Source organism: Zonotrichia leucophrys, chromosome 23, assembly GCF_028769735.1.
Source record: "Zonotrichia leucophrys gambelii isolate GWCS_2022_RI chromosome 23, RI_Zleu_2.0, whole genome shotgun sequence".
Classification (NCBI taxonomy): Eukaryota; Metazoa; Chordata; class Aves; order Passeriformes; family Passerellidae; genus Zonotrichia; species Zonotrichia leucophrys.
In genome coordinates this window covers 32,419-50,579 of record NC_088192.1, presented here as the reverse complement: position 1 = coordinate 50,579, position 18,161 = coordinate 32,419, and the positions used below count along the sequence as shown (strand labels likewise).

At 56.3% G+C, this 18,161-nt stretch overlaps 1 protein-coding gene across 2 annotated transcripts; it reads right to left on the bottom strand.

Moving 5' to 3' along the window:
• Positions 1-23: 23 nt before the first annotated feature.
• On the bottom strand, positions 24-17,036 carry ASAP3 (ArfGAP with SH3 domain, ankyrin repeat and PH domain 3). 2 transcript variants are annotated; one of them, XM_064731829.1, is made up of 26 exons: positions 16,776-17,036; positions 12,956-13,028; positions 12,448-12,593; positions 10,881-10,955; positions 10,707-10,756; positions 10,330-10,456; positions 8,256-8,341; positions 7,412-7,487; positions 7,208-7,294; positions 6,851-6,960; positions 6,549-6,618; positions 5,934-6,021; positions 5,380-5,428; positions 5,104-5,291; positions 4,856-4,989; positions 4,353-4,447; positions 3,909-4,089; positions 3,491-3,576; positions 3,268-3,383; positions 3,111-3,178; positions 2,831-2,938; positions 2,473-2,716; positions 2,115-2,388; positions 1,478-1,622; positions 1,208-1,330; positions 24-939 (listed from the first exon to the last, which is right to left on the bottom strand). In XM_064731829.1, exons 1-26 carry the CDS (start codon positions 16,896-16,898, stop codon positions 865-867), a joined length of 2,997 nt encoding a protein of 998 aa, XP_064587899.1. In that variant the 5' UTR covers positions 16,899-17,036; the 3' UTR covers positions 24-864. The 2 variants fall into 2 exon arrangements, with proteins under 2 accessions (XP_064587899.1, XP_064587898.1); XM_064731828.1 differs by having other exon boundaries at positions 24-1,330.
• Positions 17,037-18,161: the final 1,125 nt, after the last annotated feature.

Here is an 18,161-nt window from a genome sequence, read left to right as displayed (position 1 = left end):
GTTTATTAGAAATCAGACAGAAAAGATTTTAAAAAAGACTTTTTTGAGATGAAGCATCTGACACAGAAATGAGAAGGGTAAAGTGAGGGGGTATGGAGGCAGGTGGCTCCCAGGGGATACTGCTACAGGGGTATGCTGGTCCTAGAAAAAGTTGCAAAACCCCCTCTGAGACCCCACCCCACCCCAGGGAAGGGGCAGTGATCCAGCACCCACCCCATATGAGGGACATGGGGCAGGGGCTCTGTGGTAGCACCTGAAACATCCCCTGCCCTCCAAATCAAGGAATGGCATTTTGCTACCAGTTTTGGAGAAGCTTTGCAGCATCCCTGAACTCCACAGTCCAGGGAGCTCCCAGAACCTGGGGTGGGGGATGGACACAAAAAAAACCCCTCTCCTATTTCTTGCCCATCCCAAAGGCTTCACAGTTGGGGTACAGAAGGAGGCTGGTGGCCCATGGCTGGCCCCAGGATGAAGAGGAAGCTTCATGACTACCTGGCAGAGGGTAGGGGATACCAAATACAGCTCCCCCATTCCAAATTCCTTGCAGAGAAGGAAGAAGAAAACCCAAGTGATGGGCAGAGACCACGGGAATGACAGAAGAGCAGCAGAAGCAGGGGCTGGCACAGAAACTTCAGCCCACGAGTGCAGCAAACATGTCCATTCTCTGCTCCTCAGCCCCCCACTGCTGCCATCCATGGACGGTTTTCCCAATGCAGGGGATCTCAGGGCCCCCTTGGAGGGCAGTGGTCTCATGCTAGGATCCTGGGCACATGTCCCTTTGGCCTAGCTCTACCAAGCCCCTAGCAGGGAGCTGGCTCTACTCCCAGTCAATGGGACAGTGACAAATGGGCCACCCCCACACGGTCAGTCTTGCAAGAGGTGGACGAAGCTGGCAGGGAAGACTCCAGTACGGGAGCCATCACCCTCGATGAAGCCAACCTGGGGGTGCAGAAAGAGGGTTCAGGGGAGTGCAAGTCTTATCTTGAGATATCAGCCTCAGAACTACTTCCCTGCTCAATTCCAATAGGCATTTAGAGAGGCAAAGCTGTGCTGACACATCAGTGGAGCCCTCCTAGCCCTCCTTCATGCATACATGGGGCAGAAATTCCCCATCTGTGCCCCCCCAGAAAAACCCAGCCTCCTTCAGAAAAGAACTGGAGGGGGGAAAGGACCAGGACCAGCAGCTGCCCATACCATGCTGACTCACCCAGATCTGCTCGTCCTCCTCCCGTGTCACCACGATGACCTCCCCCTTGGAGAAGGTCAGCTCTCGTGCCTTGTCTCCCTTGCAGTCAGCCACTGCCTTTACTCGCTTCTGCCTCCCCTTGGCCTGAAATGGGATCAAAAGGGGGTGAGATACCCCCCGAAGCCATCCAAAAGGTGGCAACAGGGATAGGACCCCCTGATCACTCCATCTGCCACCCCAGGATAAGAGGAGCCGGGACGCTTGGGGATGCAGAGGAGGATTTGCACCTACCGGAGCAAATCTTCTGGGCATGGGCACAGGGGGCAGCTTGCTGACAGCAGGGTCCTCAGGGCCACCAGGGCTCTGGGGGGACCCAGCTGACCCCATTTTGCCCACCATGCCACCAATGCGCCGGTACGAGCGGGTGCTCTCTGAGCTGTGGGTGACAGTGGGAACAGTGTCATCCCCCCGTCTGCTGCTGCCTTCCCCCCACCCTGTTTTCCATCCTGTGAGGTCTCAGGGAGGTTAGGGCTTCCCCCATGGGACCTGGATCTCACCCACAGCCCCCTTGATGCTGATGAAAAGGGTCCCCAGCACCCAAACTGCCTCAAATGAGCCCATCCCACCACATTTTCCCACAGGAGAGAAAAAATACATATGATAACTGGCAGAGGATCTTGGTGTCCTCCCAAATAATCTGCATCATTGTCTCCAAGGACAACCCAGCATCCCCATAACTGCCCTTGTCTCCTCCTGCATCCCAGGGTCACCATCAGCTTTCTTTGGAGATCCCAGAGGGTGGGGACCCTTTTGCTTCACAGCGATTCTCCATGCCCATGGGGGTGGCAGAGGTTGAAGTTCACCCACCAGCACCATACAATGATCTCCCAAAAGCAAGTGCAACCCCAGTCTGGAGCAGGGTCCCTACCCAAACTTGACAGGGGGGATGTCAGGGACTGTGCTGCCTGGCAAGGGCTGTGTGGGTGGGGGACTCAGCTCTGGCCCCCGCCGACTGCTGCTCGTGTCCGTCTCGGAGCGGGTTTCCCAGTAGGCTGCCCACTGGCTCTCGGTGGGGCTGCGGGTGCTGGGAGTGCCATCCAGGGCACCCGTGCTGCTGGCACAGGGCAGGCTGTGTGGTGCTGCTACCTCCGCTGGCCCAGAGAAGTGGGGCTCCGATGCCTGCCGGGGCAGTTCAGGGCGCTCTGGGGGGACACACGCAATGGGGAGAACAAACTTGGTCTCTGGGGGAAGGCACAGCCCCATCATGATGACCTCCTCCAACTCACCGGTGGGGCTGTGGCTGGGTTTGGGGCGAGAGCTGCCCCGCGTAGGGTTTTTGAGGGGCAGTGGCGGGGGGATCTCCTCGCTGTGAGCCCGGCGGGGCGCAGTGCGCGAAGGCACCAGGATGCTCTCGTAGGTCTTGTTGGTGATGTCCATCCCCATGCAGCTCCAGCGGGTCTGGGGGCAGGCAGGCAGCGGGCTGGCAGCCAGTGGTGATGTGCCCTTAAAGGAGCGCTGGAGGGGGCTCACCTGGGGGTACACACACAGCTTCAGGGATGTCCCACTGCCACCAGCCCCCCAAAAGGGTGTGCACTCCCACAGCGCCCTTACTGGGGATGTGGAGGCCCCACCATTCCACAGTACCTTCTCCTCCAGCTCATCCTCACTGTCATACGGCAACTCTGATAGGGGCTCCCAGTCATAGTCCACATGGATCTGCAGAGATAGCTTCCCCGCCTGCGCCTGCTCCAGCTGCCAGAGGGATAGGGCAGGTCAGGGGGATCTCAGGATGGGGCAGCCCACAGGGGTCTCAGCACTGGAGGTACACGTTCCAAAAGCCCCCCACCTTCATGCCAGTCCTCCTCAGGCACTTGATCCCTTCTCCCCACTCTGAGCTTCCCCCCCATTCCTCCATCCCACCTACCAGCTCCTCACACTCGCTGTACTTCAGCCTCCTCGCCACATCCAGAGCTGTCTCGCCTGCCGCGTTCACTGCCCAAGGGACAAAAGGGGGACAAATCCAATTTGCAGCCTTACCACTCCCACCAAAGAACCCCAAAACCTCTGTCCCAAGCTTATACCTGTGGTGAAGGTGGCTTTTCCTTTCAGGAGCAGCTTGAGGCAGTTGGGCTGGTTGTAGAGTGCACCATAGTGCAAGGCTGTGTTCCCATTCTGTGTCACCCGGTCCAGTGTTCCCCTGTGCAGGGCCAACAGCAGGAAAGTTAAGGCTTTGATACAAGCACTCTATACATTCCTCCCATGAGAGAGAGGGGCAGGGAACACTGGGAGCCCTTGGGGACGCACCCATTCTGGACGATGAAGTCCACCAAGGGAAGGGATGATCTGTCAGCATGGCGTACGGCCATGTGCAGCGGCAGCTCGCCTGCATCCTGCCAAGAGATGGGAGGGAGGGATGACCCTGAGAGTACTCATCTTTCCTCAGGAAAAAGTGAAAAGAAGTACTGGATCCAAGAATGCTCATCTTCCCCCCTGAATGAAGGGAAAAGGAGTGCTGGACACATGTATGCTCATCTCCCAAGATATGGAAGGGAGAGAAGAGCTGGCCTCAACAATACTTCATCTCCTGTGTGTAGGAGAAAAGAAAGCTGGACCTAAGGATGCTCACCTTCCAACCAGCATATCCCTTCCCAAAGCCCAAGGCAACCCAGAGAACAGCCACCCAGAGGGGGAAAATCCATTCCCTGTTGGGTGCAGGCCTCACCTGACCCTCAGGGCTGGCCAGGGGCTTGGTCAGGTCATGCCCCTCGGCAAAGGCCTTGAGCAGGGCCAGGAGGTCACGGGCTTGAATGGCTTCCCAGAGGCCGTGGGGGTTGTCCTGGCTGCTTTTCTGCACGTAGCGTCGCTCCATGTACTTGGCCATGATGTATTCCTTGCGCGCAGCCCTGCCGGAAGGGGGGCTTGGATGGGCATGGAGACGGGCTGTGGAGCCCTGTGCTCCTGCCTCCTCCTGAAGCCTCAGGATCAAGGGTAGGTCTCCAAAGAGGTGCAGATCCCCAACCACAATCCAGCAATGACACCAGGATGCCTCATCCCAGGGCTGCCTTAGATGGGCAGAGGCAGCATGGGGACAAGAACAGGGCACACACCATGCACTCCTTTTCCTTCTCCTCCTCTTCTTCCCAGCACACCCAAGTCCCTGACTCACATATCACTGCTGGCTGAAGGCTTGGGACAGTCCTGTGTGGGTAGTGCGGCCTCCATGATCTCATTGAAACGAGTGTTCCCAATGCTAACAGCCAGCTAGGGAGAGAGGAGAACAGAGGGACATAAACCCTCCTGGGTCACACTCACCCTGTTCCAGCCAGATCCCATCCCAGAAGGAAGGAATCCATTGGATCCATCCAGGGCTTTCCCAGAGCAGCATCTTTGCCAGGATGATGCTCTCTTATGGCAGTGGAAATCTATTTTAGGAGGGAGAAAATCCTGGGGAGCTGCCAGCAGCCCCCTGCTTAGCAAACAGCTTTGCAGAGCCCCCCTTGCCCACACCACTGTGCTGGGGAAACTGAGGCAAGTTTGCAAGCCCTGGAGCAAACTGGGGACAGATGGGATGGAAAAGAAGAAATTAACCCTGTGTCACAGGAGGTTTGGGACACACAGAGGGTGGTTCCCAGGGTGCCAGGAGATCTCTGGGCTCAGAAAGTAGCTTACCAGCAGCTCAGAGGTGCTGAGAACATCGAGAGTGAGGGACTGGATGCGGGAATAATGCACACCGAGCTCCCGATGGATGCCAGAGCACTCGATGCACGTCAGGATGCCCAGGTTGGTAGAGAGCCACGTGGGATCTGCAGTGGGAGCGGCGCGGGGCTCAGCAGCATGCCCAGCCCCCAAAGATGCTGCGACCCCCATGAACCCTGACTTACACCCAGGGCGGAGGGACACCCCAGGCCCTGACATACCTGGGGCACCACAGTCACAACACTGCTTGTTTCCTGGCATGTTCTTCACCTCACTGATAACCAGCCTGGTGAGCTCCTGCATGCCGCCGTCCACCCCGGTGCCTGCTGCCACCCCGCCACTGCCCCCATCCCCCTTGAAGGCATTGCTCAGGGCTTCATCCTTGCTGTTCTGCAGCACTGAGACCCACCTGGGCAGGAGGGAGGAGGAAGAGGAGGATGAGGAAGGCAGAGCAGGATCTGGCACATCAAGGAGGAGGGATGGGCTGTGGCACTTACACAACACACTCTTGCTCATCCTCTGCTTGAAAGTGATATGTCCTGTTGTCTGTAAGGATGGGGAGAGAAGAGAGAAGGTGAAAGGAGAGAAGCTGTGTCTGCCACTTCCCTTGAATTGTTTAAGCTTGGACAGGGCTTGGAGCAATCTGGTCTAGTGGAAGATATCCCTGTCCACGGTGCAGGGGTGGAACTAAACAGTCTTTAAGGCTACTTCCAACTGAAACCATTCTAGGATTCTGTGGTCTAGGGATGCTGAGGAATAAGCTGAAATCTCTTCAAAGGAGCTGCTTAATTACAAATTAAATCACTGCACATCACTCTCCCATCACCTGAGCCCTGTCACAATCTCTTTTTGTCTCAGCTTTCTAGTACTCACTGGATTGGTCCTTCATCTGTAAAGACAGCCAAGAAGACACCCAGAGCCAGATTAAAGAGGGTGACACTGTGTTTCAGAGGGAAAACCCACTCCAAAAAGGGAAAGGTCCCACCAAAGCCTCCACCTCCAGGTCAAACACCTCACACCCCAGTCACTGCACCTCATCCCAGGTACTCACGTGTCACCAGGTCAAAGCATTTTTTCTCCTCGGCATGGGGCCGCACCTGGCAGGTGAGGAGGTTCAGCTTCACAGGGGGACGGTTTATCTGCAGGGTGAGAGGACCGATGTGGGTTAAAGGACCAGGAATGAATGAATGCCATCTCCAGTGGCAACTGTGGTGATACAACCACCACCACAGATGGTTTCTCTCGGGATAACCATGCAAATCAGACCCTGTCTGACTCATTTCAGAAGAACAGGAACCCTTTGCAGAAGAACACGGCTCCAAGAGGTGCCTCTGTCCCTCCTGCAGTTTCCAGCCTCCACCGCCAGGGGGCAGCCCTTCCCTCCCAACCAGCCCGTCCCCTTTGGGTTCGTCTGGACCCGCATTGTCCGTCTGTCTGTCCCCGCCAGGATCACCTCCTCTCCCATGGACAGACACGGGGCACCACCCTGGGACCCCTGTCAGATACAGGGGACTTTCTTTGAACTGTCCAGTCTCATGCTGCATTGATTTTTAGGCCAGGCAGATTTGTGATCAGTTTTGGCAAAATTAAACCTGAAATCCAATGGACATTAAGCCCCAAAGGGTGCACAAAAAAGGGTCAGGTCTGCAGCCCTGACGCTCCCCACCGTGCTGTGGGAGATGGTCAGGCAGCCATACTTCACACCACACTTCCTCTTCTGCCACACTTTGCGGATCCTGAGAAGAAGGAAGAGGAGGAGTGAGGATTGCACAGCTGCAATCACCCACATCCACATCCCAAACCAGCCATGGCAGAGGCCTGATGGGAGTTCTGGACATGGGGTTATGCTTTCTCTAACTCATAGAATACTAAATGTCCTGTGAGCTGGATTTCAGCTCTAGACCTCTCACGAGCACTGACAATATCAGGATGAAGCCAAGAGCTCTCCGGGATAACCCTCGTCCTCACCCATCACTCTTCTTGTACAGGAATCCTGACTTTTCTGTCCCGTACTGCTTGTTGCCTTGGTGCTGATGGATACTGTAGCCACTGCCAGAGTTCTTCCTGTTCAAGTTTTCCTGAAAAAAAGACAATAAAAAAGCAAAGTGAGAGGCACAGAGGCAGCTGCTGCCCCAGGTGACCTTGTCCTTACGGGGATGCAGTGTGTCCACAAGATGCCAGACAGCCCCATGCCCTCCCAGCATCCAAATGTCTCCAGGTCCCTGGAGAAGTTAACCCAGCTCCCCTCTCCCAAACTAACCCCAGCGCACCCAGAACCTCCCAATGCTCCTTCCCAGCTCTTCCCTGCCCATCCTGCGGTCTCACCTCCTTGTTCTCCAGCTGCAGGATGTTGCGGAGGGAATCACGGGTCTGCGTGAGCTGCTTCACCTCCTCCTCCTGTGCTTGGCGCAGCTGCAGAGGGAGCAGCTGCCCTCAGGCCTGCCCTGAGCACAGGTGCTGGCCGGGGCTGGCACGGGGACCTCCCGGGGGACAGGCTGAGGGCACTGCACGGCAGCGTGAAGGCCTTACCGCATGCAGGGACACGGCGAGCTTCTCAATGAAGGGGTAGAGATTCTGGGCAGCCTTCCAGCCATCTTGGAAGAAACTGGGTGTTTGTTGAGGGTGATTAAGATGCAGATGGGGAAGATGGAGGAAAAAAGAGGGTTTTTAGAGAAATTGTGGCAAGAGATCATGGCAATTCCCTCCCTGGTACTTGCTTTGTGGCTCCCTGGCTACGGGGATCTGGAGAGAGCCCAGCAAAGGCCAAGCCTAGCCCATGGGGTTTGGATACCCCAAATATTAGGGAGGTCTGGCATGCAGGATTGGCCTCTTGTTTAATCCCAGCTCAACTCACTGGGGAGCAGTGCTGCCAAAAGCCACATTCTGGGGTGTCCCTGGGTCACAGTCCCAGTCAAAGACATGCTTTTGACCACCACAACAGTCTCAAACTGCCTCAGTTTCCCCACTTGAGAGCTGGAGGAGATGATGCCTCCCACACACTGCTACTCTAGCCTCACGGAGCAATGGGAAAGGCAAGGGGATATTGATCCTCACTCCAAACACTCTTGTTACAAGCCCCATGGCTAAAGCCAGAGCTGCTCAGCTGAGCTCATCCCTGGAAATCTATCCAGAAACCAAATAATCAGATACATCTCAAGCCAATGCCCCTCCCACTGCCCCATGGACACGTTTACAGCTTCTCAAGACAACAAAGCACATTTCAACTCCCCAGAGAAAACTGAGAAGTGATGGGCTCTGCCCAGTATCTCCACTAACAGCTTTATGGCTCTGGGATGAGAGCAGAAGACCCCAGACCCTCATAAGACCACCCAAGGGTGACAATCAGCCCCATCTTGACCCAGGTGGCACCTACTTGTGCTGAGCATGGAAAAACTTGATGAGGCTCTGCAGGAAATCTGGTCCCTGCTTCATCTGAGACTCTCTGGCTTTTAGCAGGTACTGGAGGGGGAGAAAACACCTGGTTAGGTGACAGAGACAAGGACTAGCTGAGAACATCCCAGAGGAAAGAGCAAGAGCCTGCCTAGCCCTTGATTCCCTTCCCAGCACAGGGAGGAAGGTTAAAACACTGGCTGGGTTTCATGAAGTCAAGTCATGATGTTGGATTTGAAGGCAAGCTCGCTGGGGACCACCCTCAAAAACCTGGCTCTGGAAGTTCTCCAAGACATGGAAAGTTCAAGGACTGAGGCAGGCCTCCAGGCTTTCCAGCCAAGCATGCTTCTCCCACTGCTCATTACTTCTGGAGTTAATAAATAACCAAAACTCAAGGCTGCTTGTGAAGGAAAGAAAAAACACAACAAAAAAGGCCAAATGTTTTTTAAGATATGGCCCTTTTATTCCCAAAAAATCAGATTCCAAGAAGTGAGCACCTGCAGCACACCAGCACTGGAGGTCTGCTGGGGTGCCTCATGGGCTGGGGAATTTCAGCTTTATGCATCAAACCCATTCATCAGCTGCAGGCAGGGAAGGAAACACACTGACTCTAGCTCACCCTAAGTAAAAGAAGGAGGGGAAGAGATTTTCCCCCTGCAAGCTCCTCTCCAGCTGCTGGAATGGTTTTGAATGGGGAGTGAGGGGAGGGGGAGGCAGTCCTGAGCTGTGGGGGCTTTCCAGGGTGAGACAGAGCTCCTGGAATGGAGCTTCCCCATGCCCCAGGCACTGCAGACACCCTGAGGGGTCACAGGACTGGGCACGGCTGTTGAAGTGCTCCATGACAGCTGGAGAGGCCAAGTCAATGTCAGGGAGCACATCCCACGTAGAAAAGGCCACGTGTGCCCAGCTCCTGTGCCACCCACATCCCACGGTGACAGTGGCAGCAGAGCATCCCAGGCAGCGGTGGCTGTGATCCCTGTGAACAAAGGGATGCTCCCAGCAGCCCTGGGCCCATGTCCAACTGCTCCCACAGCCCTGAGGGTGTGAAATGGCCCACAATGAGGAGACACCACCACCCCATGGAGTGAAACAGGACCCTGGAAGTAGCAAAACCCACTTTCCAATAAACCTGTGTGCATCATATGAGCCCCCAGCCGCCCAGAAGAACTGCCCTCCCATTTCCAGGGCCAATGCTGGCAGCTGTCATGCATGCAGAAACACGGGTGCACACGCCCTGCTCCAGCTCCCACCTCTCCATGTGCTGTTATTTATCCCACAGTGGAGCTATTCATGGGAGTGACTCATCTGGCCAGGTCCCAGCTCCGAGGCAGGCACAGCCTCCTACCCACAACCCCTGTTCTTTGCTGGACAGGCATGGGGCGGCACCTCAGGAACATGGGAGACCTCTGGGACAACCCATGGCAGACTTGTTTCCTGCTCTGCCACCCTCCAAGCCTATGGGGCTGCTGAGTGTCTGGAGCCAGGACACTTGGGTTCCTCATTGCTGCAGGGCTTTGAAATTGAGTCTTCTTCATTTATTCCCATCGGACCTCTTGAGCATGGACTGCAAGGACCCAGAATTGACAAGGATCTGGGGTGACTTGTGACCTCCGTCATCAAAGCCAGGAGCAGTTTTGATAGGCAAAAACCTCACGGACGTTAGCCAAAAAGCTTACTTTTTACCCAAATGCCACCCAAGGAAGGGTAGGAGTGGGGCTGGGGGGACATGGAAGGAACCCCCAAGCCACCCTTGGTGTGGGGCACCATGGGTGCCATTTGGAGCTGCATCTCACAGGGACCTCAGTAGGGGGATGGGATGGGATGGCATGGCATGGCATGGGATGGCATGGAAATTCCTGAGCTGGGACCATGCTGGGGCACAGGGAGAAGGGGACAGACAAGGGTCCCCCACAGCAGACAGGTGGGGCTGCTTTGGTGTCAGATACTGGGAGAGGCTCTGATGTCCCTGCACAGCTTCTAGCAGAGAGGTCCCCCATGCCCCCTGGGACTCTGTTCCTGGGGGTAAAAGTCCCCAATCCCCTTGGCACAGCCCCCACCTCACACATGTGGAGCTGCAAGAGCCGCCGCTCCTTCTGCATGTCCTCGGCCACCTCCGCTGCTGCTGGCTCCGCCTGGATAACCCCGGCCACGCGGGCTCGTTCCTTCTCCTTCTCCATCTTTCCCCTGTGGAATGGGATGAAGGTGGGCTGGGGACATCCCTGCTCTGAGGGGTGTCCCATGCAGGAGGCTACAGTGGGGATGGGATAAGGAGAAACATCTCCAGGCCCTCTCCCTTTCCCCTTTGGGAAAAGCTGGACCAGAACCCTCTCCATGACAGACTGGCACCATTGGTGCCTGGCTCCAGTCCAGGGACAAAACACCTTTGTGCAGAGTGGGATTAGGTAGATTTTGCCAGAGGCAGCATGCTACTTACACTTTGGTCTCATAATCCTTCCAGGCCCTTTCAATCTGCTTCTTGGAATCCTGTGGCAAAGGAAAAAGGTGGTGGCAGCTGTCAGGGAAAGCAAAAGAGCCGGTACCACCAAATGGGCCAAGAGGTCTCACTGCAGAATGTCACCAAATGAGTGACCTTGGGGACAGGACTTACCAGGCGGCCATCCTTCAGCTGGCCCTTCAACAGGCTGTCCAGGGGGAAGGACACGATGTTATTGAGGTTCTGCACCTGCAGAAGGTAGACATAGGGCCACCCCACAGTGAGGGAAGTCAGGGAGCTGGAACCCCAGGTCTTCCCCGGTGCCAGGGACCTCCCCCCAACTCTGTCACTGCCCTAGGAAGGGTTAAAGAGGCTGGAAGGGTGGCTGAATCCAGGATCCTGGCAGAGGGCACGCTGGGGCTTGTTGGAACTGGCTGCAAGATGTCTGACGAATGTGGCCCTTCCCACAAACCACACCAGCAGCACAGCTGCCAAAAACAAAGCTGTCTATCCCCACTGACACCTCATCCCTGTCCCCACTCTTGTCCCAAGCATCCAGCAGCATAACCAGCCCCTCCACGGCCCTGTGATACAAAGAGCTCACCCATGTCAAAGGGGCTTACCAAAATGCCTCCCTTTTTTGGGATCTGGGGATAGCAGTGCAACCACTACTACCCCTACCAGTGCTGTGCAGGGGTCTGTGGTGGGGACATGGGAGCCCACTGCTGTCCTGGCCTCCCTCCATGCAGCCCACGGAACAGCACCCCATTTTAGAGCTGTGAGAGAAGCTCCAGCACCCACGTGGGACTTCCCCAGTGTATCCAGATTTCTTTTAAAGGGTTTCAGTCCTCTGCAGCACCTGAGAAGAAACCCAGCCCCAGGGCACAGGACCACTCCCAAACCAGGGGTAATGGGGGAGCTCCAGGGAGACTCTAGGAGGGGAAACAGCTTTTTGGATCTGGTTTTGGCACAGAACTCACTCAACATCATGTGGGGCAGGAGGTGGGGACCCTCAGAACTGGTCCAACTCCTCCATCAGGACAGTTCTGCAGAGCTCTACTGGAGCATGGGAGTCCAGCAGGCTATGACAGCCAGGATGGGGAAGGGGAGGAGGAGGGAGGCCCAGATTGGGGTAACTGGGAGAGGAACACACAAAAAAATCCGAAATTCTTGCTGGGGGAAGGGCAGCAGAAATCAATTTCCTCTTTAAGCAGAGCCGGGGGCCAAAAACACCCTTTGGAGAGGGGGATTTGAAAGTGAACAGAGAAGGGGTGACATGGGACCCCCCCAGGGATTTGCTGCTGGGCATGCACGAACCCAGCTCCATTCAGGACCTGAGTTTTCCATCGGAGCCATTCCTGGCTCGGCTCACAGCCGCCTCTGCCTGCTCCCCATGGCCCCACTGTGCAGCCCAGCGTGGCTTTGATTTACTCTTGGCAAGCGAGATCAGAGATGCAATTGATGTGAGAAAAAAACAGAAAGCAAGAAAAAAGGGAAAAATGAAAATAGCAGCCCCAGTTTCCCATTAGATCCCAGTGTCAATGACCCCGGGGAGCTGGGAGTGAGCTATAAATCCAGTAACGAGGGTATCAGATGGTCTGAGAGCACTGGGAATGTGTCCCTGAGCCCAAGGTAGGAGGTAGGGATTGCTGCATGTGGTGGAGGGCAGCTAAATTGGAAGGAGGGGAGCTGCACTGGTTGGTGGGGGATTCCAAATCCAAGTGGATGTGGGACAGCTCACCAGGTTCTTGAAGAGTGCAGTGACCTCACGGGTGAAGACCGCCAGGTTTAGGAAGCCGGTAGAGAGCTCATGGTTGTTCTGGGAGAGGTGGTTGTTGCCAAAGTTCTCCAGGGCCTCACTGTACTGTTCTTCATTCTCCACATGGGCTGTATGGAGAGACACCAAAGAGGGACATGCGGTGACCCTGCAGCACCCAACACATTAGGGTCACACCATCTCTCCATCCTCTCCCAACAGAGCTGGCCCAATCCTAATGCAGGACAGCAGCATTGCCACAAAAAACCTCCTTAAGGTTCTCAATTTTTCCTTTTCATATATATTTCAGACAGTTTTTTGCATCTATGCAAATTATCAGGTCACATCATTTAGTTCCACCAGCAGCTAGCATCCACCTCCTTACTTTTTTTGGGTTTGCCCGGTGTGACCATTGCTGGTGGAGGATGGGGCTATCACACACTCACAGCCCCATGCTCTGGGAATGCCCATCATCTCCCCAAGCCCAACTCACTGAGCCCGGAGATGTGAATAGCTTTCACATATTTCCTGATCCTCTGGAGCACAGCTTGGTCCCCATCCAGGCTCTGCAATAGCAAAGAGAGAAAACAAATGGAGCTCATTAGCCAAGCATGGCTGCCACTCCCCCAGCCCAGCTGGCCCTTGGAAAGGCTGCAACTCTACTGTGCAGATGTGTGGGGTGCAATCCAAGCTCCCAGGGCTGGGAAAGGAGCTGGAGGCATCCTGGGATGCTGGAACCACAGCGTCCAGCCGGTCTCCTGCCAGGGCTGTGGTCCCAATAGCTTTGCTGCCAGGCAGGGCTTTGGCTGGCTACAGAGAGGAGGGTTTGAGCAAGACAGCAGGAGGAGGTAAGAGGCTCTTTGGATCCCAGCAGCTTCTATTAAGCATGGAAAGCTTAATAGAAAGCCAGCCTCACTGGCTCTTGCATGGACTGTTTCAACCAAGGAGGAGTTAAGCATCATGTATCACATAAGCCCATCCCCACGGCTCAGAACCAGGCAAGATGTGTGAGGGTGCTCAGCTCTCACAGGACCCACGTCCTGCTGATGGGGACCTAAATCCCATAGACCCTTGTGCTGATTGTGTGCTAAACCACAACAATCCTACAACAAGCAATGTGGCTTTCCAAACCCCCCCAGCTCATGCATGATCTTGCCCCATGGTCCCTAGCACCATGAGTCTCCCTGCAGCCCCATCACCCAGATCCTGCTCTGGTTTGCAGCTCTCCCCATCCTCCCATCTCTTCCTATCTGTATAGCTCTGATTTGCCCCCTAAGCACCACAAAAAATTCAACCCCACCAAGCCCTGTGACAAACTCACCCCACTCAACCCAAGGGCAAGGGGCTGTGGTGCTGCCAGCACAAGCATCTGAGCACACCCTGGCCCCAGCATCAGGAAAGGGTTAAGGGTGGCTTGGCTGCAGGTACCAGAGCCATGATAACAGGCTGGAAATATTTAGAGGGCGTGAACAGCAGAAAGGGCAGGGATGAAACCTCGGAGGAATTACAATAAAGAGGCTCTCTCTCTGCTTGAGCTCTTGTTGAAGGTTTTCAGGCTGATGTCAAGGCTGATTTCCTGACAGCAGGGTCAGCCCAGCTTCAGCACTGCTCTCTTCGTCAGATGGGATGCTGCCAGGATTAACTGGCTTGGAGCAGACTGGGGTTGAGGTGGGAGCCAAAGCCCCTGCTCAGGAGTCTTGCAATGCATCTATAGAGGGGAGAATGTTGGGGTGCACCAAAGCCCCACATGGCCCATCTCTGTGTCACATCCAGGTGCACCAAACTCTCCAGAGCAGAGATATTCCCTGCCTCTGGGGGAACTCGGGGCTGGATGCCTGGATGCTCCAGGCTTGCAAACTTGGCAGAGTCTTAGGAAGGGGAAACTGAGGTAGCATGAGATGCTTTGGAAGAATCACTGGGAAAATGTGGGAAGACACTCAAGTGTCCAGGATGGAGCAGCTCATCCTGGTGCCAGCTCACAGGTGCTGGATGCAGAATGCAGGGCTGGTGCAGAGCAGGGATTATCCAGGGAAGGACACAAGGGCTTTCAGGAAGGGATCTGTGCATCTACCAGTGGGCACAGGGCAAGCAGAGACAAGTATTTGGGTGGTTAACACAGAGGGAATCACTGTACAGTGCTGCTGGCACCTGCAGGCAGCACTGGCATCCCCAGTGTACCAGACTGGCTGCTGGGAACACAGTCCTTGGCTGCTCAGGAGTGGAGGAGCAGAGATGTCTGAAGCCCCCGATGGCATCCATCATCCCCCAGGCCCAGCTCGAGTGCTTCTGGTCAGGGGGCAGTTGAGGACATCAGCATAACAGGGATGTCAGCAGGAGGAATTCCCCATGGGATGGAGGAAGGGATGAATGCACACCTGCACCACAGCTAGCTGGGCTCGCAGCTGAGGGATCTCAGGCAGGATGCTCAATGGAGGCCATTCTTCTCCCTCCTCCGCTGCTGCTGGCTCGTGCTACCCAGCGAAGGAGCCACCATGGGTGCCAGAGCCAGGGTGCCAAGCTGTCAGGCCAGGAGAAGTATGTGGCACTGCCCTGGGGGACAGGGCAAACTGGGAGCTCATCTGCCAGCAGCCTCTGCCATGTCACCCTGCCCTAGGCCAGAGGTGCCCAGTCCCCTCTGATGTGCACACAGCACCAACCACCAAGGGCTGGATTCAGCCTTCCAAGCCCACTCCAGAGACCTCAGGCTCTGTCTCTGCAGCAGCCCCAGGGATCCTGAAGTACCACAAACCCTGGGGAGAGGACCCTCTTTAATCCCAGGAGGTAAACTGAGGCACAAAGTAGCTCTGGGCAATATCAGGATGTCTCCTTAGTGTTGAGCAGCAATCTCCAGTCCTCTCCCTGCTCACTCCTGCCCCTGATTTGAGAACAGCTCCTATCTTGGGTGCAGGTGGCCATGCTTTGTCCCAGGGTCCTGGTGGGATGTAGCCATCCCTTCCCATTCAGCAGTCACTGGAGTTCGACCAGCATCCTTCGCTCCCTCCTGCTCACCAAGCCACCTGCCAGTATTTGGGGTGGTGACAGGATGGATTATGGCTGGGTTTGGTCACAGAGCGTCTCTCCCCTCCCGCAGTGATCCCCAAATCTGCCACTGATTATCCCCCTTGCCTCATGCTATCACCATGTTGCAGCTCCAAAGATAGCAGGGAGCTGGTTTGCTCAGATTTCCCTTCTCCCCTCATGCTAGGACCAGGGGGATGCCAAAGGTCTAGCAGGAGGTTGGCCTCCTCCCCAGACCCTCCAGTGGCATGGAGGGTTCAGCCCTGTGCCCTCCATGGCACATTTGACATAGCAGTCACAATTCCCAGCTGTCGCTCATGCTTGCTGGAGCTTTACTAAGCCAATCCCAGAGATTCCCTGTCCTTCCTGAGGGACACATTTCTCCCCATCCCTGCATCCCTTAACCACAGCCTCTCCAAGCAGCCAAACAAAATTCCTGCTGTTCCCTCCTGGCTAGAGCTGCCTCCTCCTTCCCCGCTGGGAAGAGGATCCATGACAGTGACCAGCATGTGCTGATGGAGACCAAGATGCTACATGGTGTATTCCCAGATTGCCAGGCGTGGGACACCCATTCCACTGCCCCCAGGTATTCCAGCAGCCCTGGCACTGGGGACCCCCCACTCCCTGCCAGCTCTGGCTCTCCTTCAAAGTCATTACTTAGCTAAGAGGAGTTGGCAAAAGCCACAGGACCAGCTGGAAACTGCCTTTATTCCAGGCGGGAGGAGGATGAAGGCAACCCACTACCTTCACCCTTCCCAAAAAGGCTGCCGATGACTTTGGGGGAGGTTGAAAATACTCCCCAAGGAAGAGACCCCCCCAGCAACACCACATCCCATCGAGGCTGGCTCCAGTACAAGAGCTCGATAGTGGATAGAAACGTGGGGCTGATTCTCTGAGGGCATGTCCTGGTCCCCGGGAGGGGCAGGTGGGGATGCTGTGGCCCTACAAATAAGGAAATAGGCCGCCCTGGCCTCGGGGTGATGGGGGATATGTCCTGGCCTCGTGGGGGGGGGGCACTTGGAGCTTTAAAGAAGCCTTTGCTCATTTCGACAGGCTTAGCTCCCCATAAAAGTACGATGGGGCTGCTCGGGAGATACAAGCGCCCCCCCCATCTGAGGGTCCCAAACCACGCATTCAGGAAGACCAGCGTAATCTCGGGATGAAAGGGTGGGCTCTAAAAAACAGAAGACCGAGGGAGGCGCAAGCATCAAGGGACTAGCACCTATTGGTGCGGAGGTGTCCCCAGGCGGGATGCGCAGTCTGACCCCCCGACCACACCCCCGGGCCTCGCTCACCTCCTCCAGAGCCCCCACGGCCCCCCGGCACTTCTGCATCTTGGAGGCAAAGGCGGCGGCCGGGGAACCGAGGTCCTCGCTGGCAACGGCCAAGAAGTCGGCCACGCTGAGCTGCTCGGGCATGGTGCGGAGGGCACCGGGGGCACTGGGCGGCAGTGGGGGCTCCGCTCCTCCCCTGCGGAGCGCCCCAGGGTGCCGGCTCAGCCCAGCTCCGCACCCCGCACCGCGCCGGCAGCCCCGCACCGCGCCTCCCTCCGCCCGCTCCCGCCCTCCGCCGTCACGCGGCGGCCCCGCCCGTCCGCACGTTAAAGGCGAAGAGCAGCGGTGCTCCCCAGGAACTGCTTCAGTGACCCCCGTTCTGGGACGCAGGGGGTGCGGGGTTCCCCCGTGCTCTGGTGGCACGAAGAGAAAACCCTGCGGTTTTTCTTCTGGATCTGCATCCCAGCCTTGCCTCGGCACCCGCCTTTCCCAGGCACCAGCGTCCCCCTAACGCCAACAACCCCCCTTTCCGAAGCACTCAGCAGCCACCTAACCCAAGCACCCATCTCCGCCCGGAACCCACCTCACCCCAGCGCTCCAGTAACCACCTCTCCCCATCTTGGTAGGATACAGAGACACACAGAGTGATGGCTTAGGATTATGCCCAGTCCGCTCCAAACACCGGTTTAACTGGAGGTCACTCCCACCCTGCCCTTCCTAGGACCGTGAGGGTACAATCCTTGGACAGGGGATAACTACTGGAGCCTTTGGCTTTTTGTCTCGCTGGAGGCAACCTCTTTGTTCCCTCTCCCGTCCCCTCATTTGTCCCACCTCTCAACTGAATTTGGTGTCCCATTCCTGTTTATTTGCTCTTCATGGAGGATGGGGAAGCCAGGGCACCTCAGGTGCAGGCAATTAGGTGGAACAGACACTGAGCAAATCCCACTGCAGGACTGGGGTTGTGGACAAACTGGAACAGAAAGGGGCAAAAAGCCTCACTGTGACTGGTTTGCCATGAGAGAGGCCAGCATGGGTGCAAGGGGGCTTTGCATACCCCTCCCCATGCCCCTTGCACTGCTCACCCATGGTGAATCAGACCCTCGACCCTTTTACTGAGCTAGGAGTGGGGCTCAGTAAAACAGGTATGTGCCTACCCAGGACCAGCCCAAGTCCTCCTCTAACACACGGTTACTGAGGTGCTGAGAGGGACTGGGGTACAGGAATAACCATCATAAGCCTTGGGTGAACAGCTACGCTTGAAAGATTCCAGCTCTCTGGCACCGGCACGTAGGCGAGCCCACAGTTTGGGGTATCCTCCCCCCGTTTGGGAGCAGCCAACATCTGCCGAGCTCCCAGGACAGCCCTCGGCAGGGCTCTGGCAGGCAGAGAGTTAAAAGGCTGCAGCCC

Excerpts from the sequence above, each read along its gene's own strand:
- ASAP3 (XM_064731828.1), bottom strand. The coding sequence starts at position 16,898 with ATGCCCGAGCAGCTCAGCGTGGCCGACTTCTTGGCCGTTGCCAGCGAG. Across the intron at positions 4,090-4,352 it reads CCTTCAGCCAGCAGTGATAT|GGCTGCGCGCAAGGAATACA; the intron begins GTGAGTCAGGGA and ends CCCTTCCGGCAG. Across the intron at positions 2,717-2,830 it reads AGGATGAGCTGGAGGAGAAG|GTGAGCCCCCTCCAGCGCTC; the intron begins GTACTGTGGAAT and ends GTGTACCCCCAG.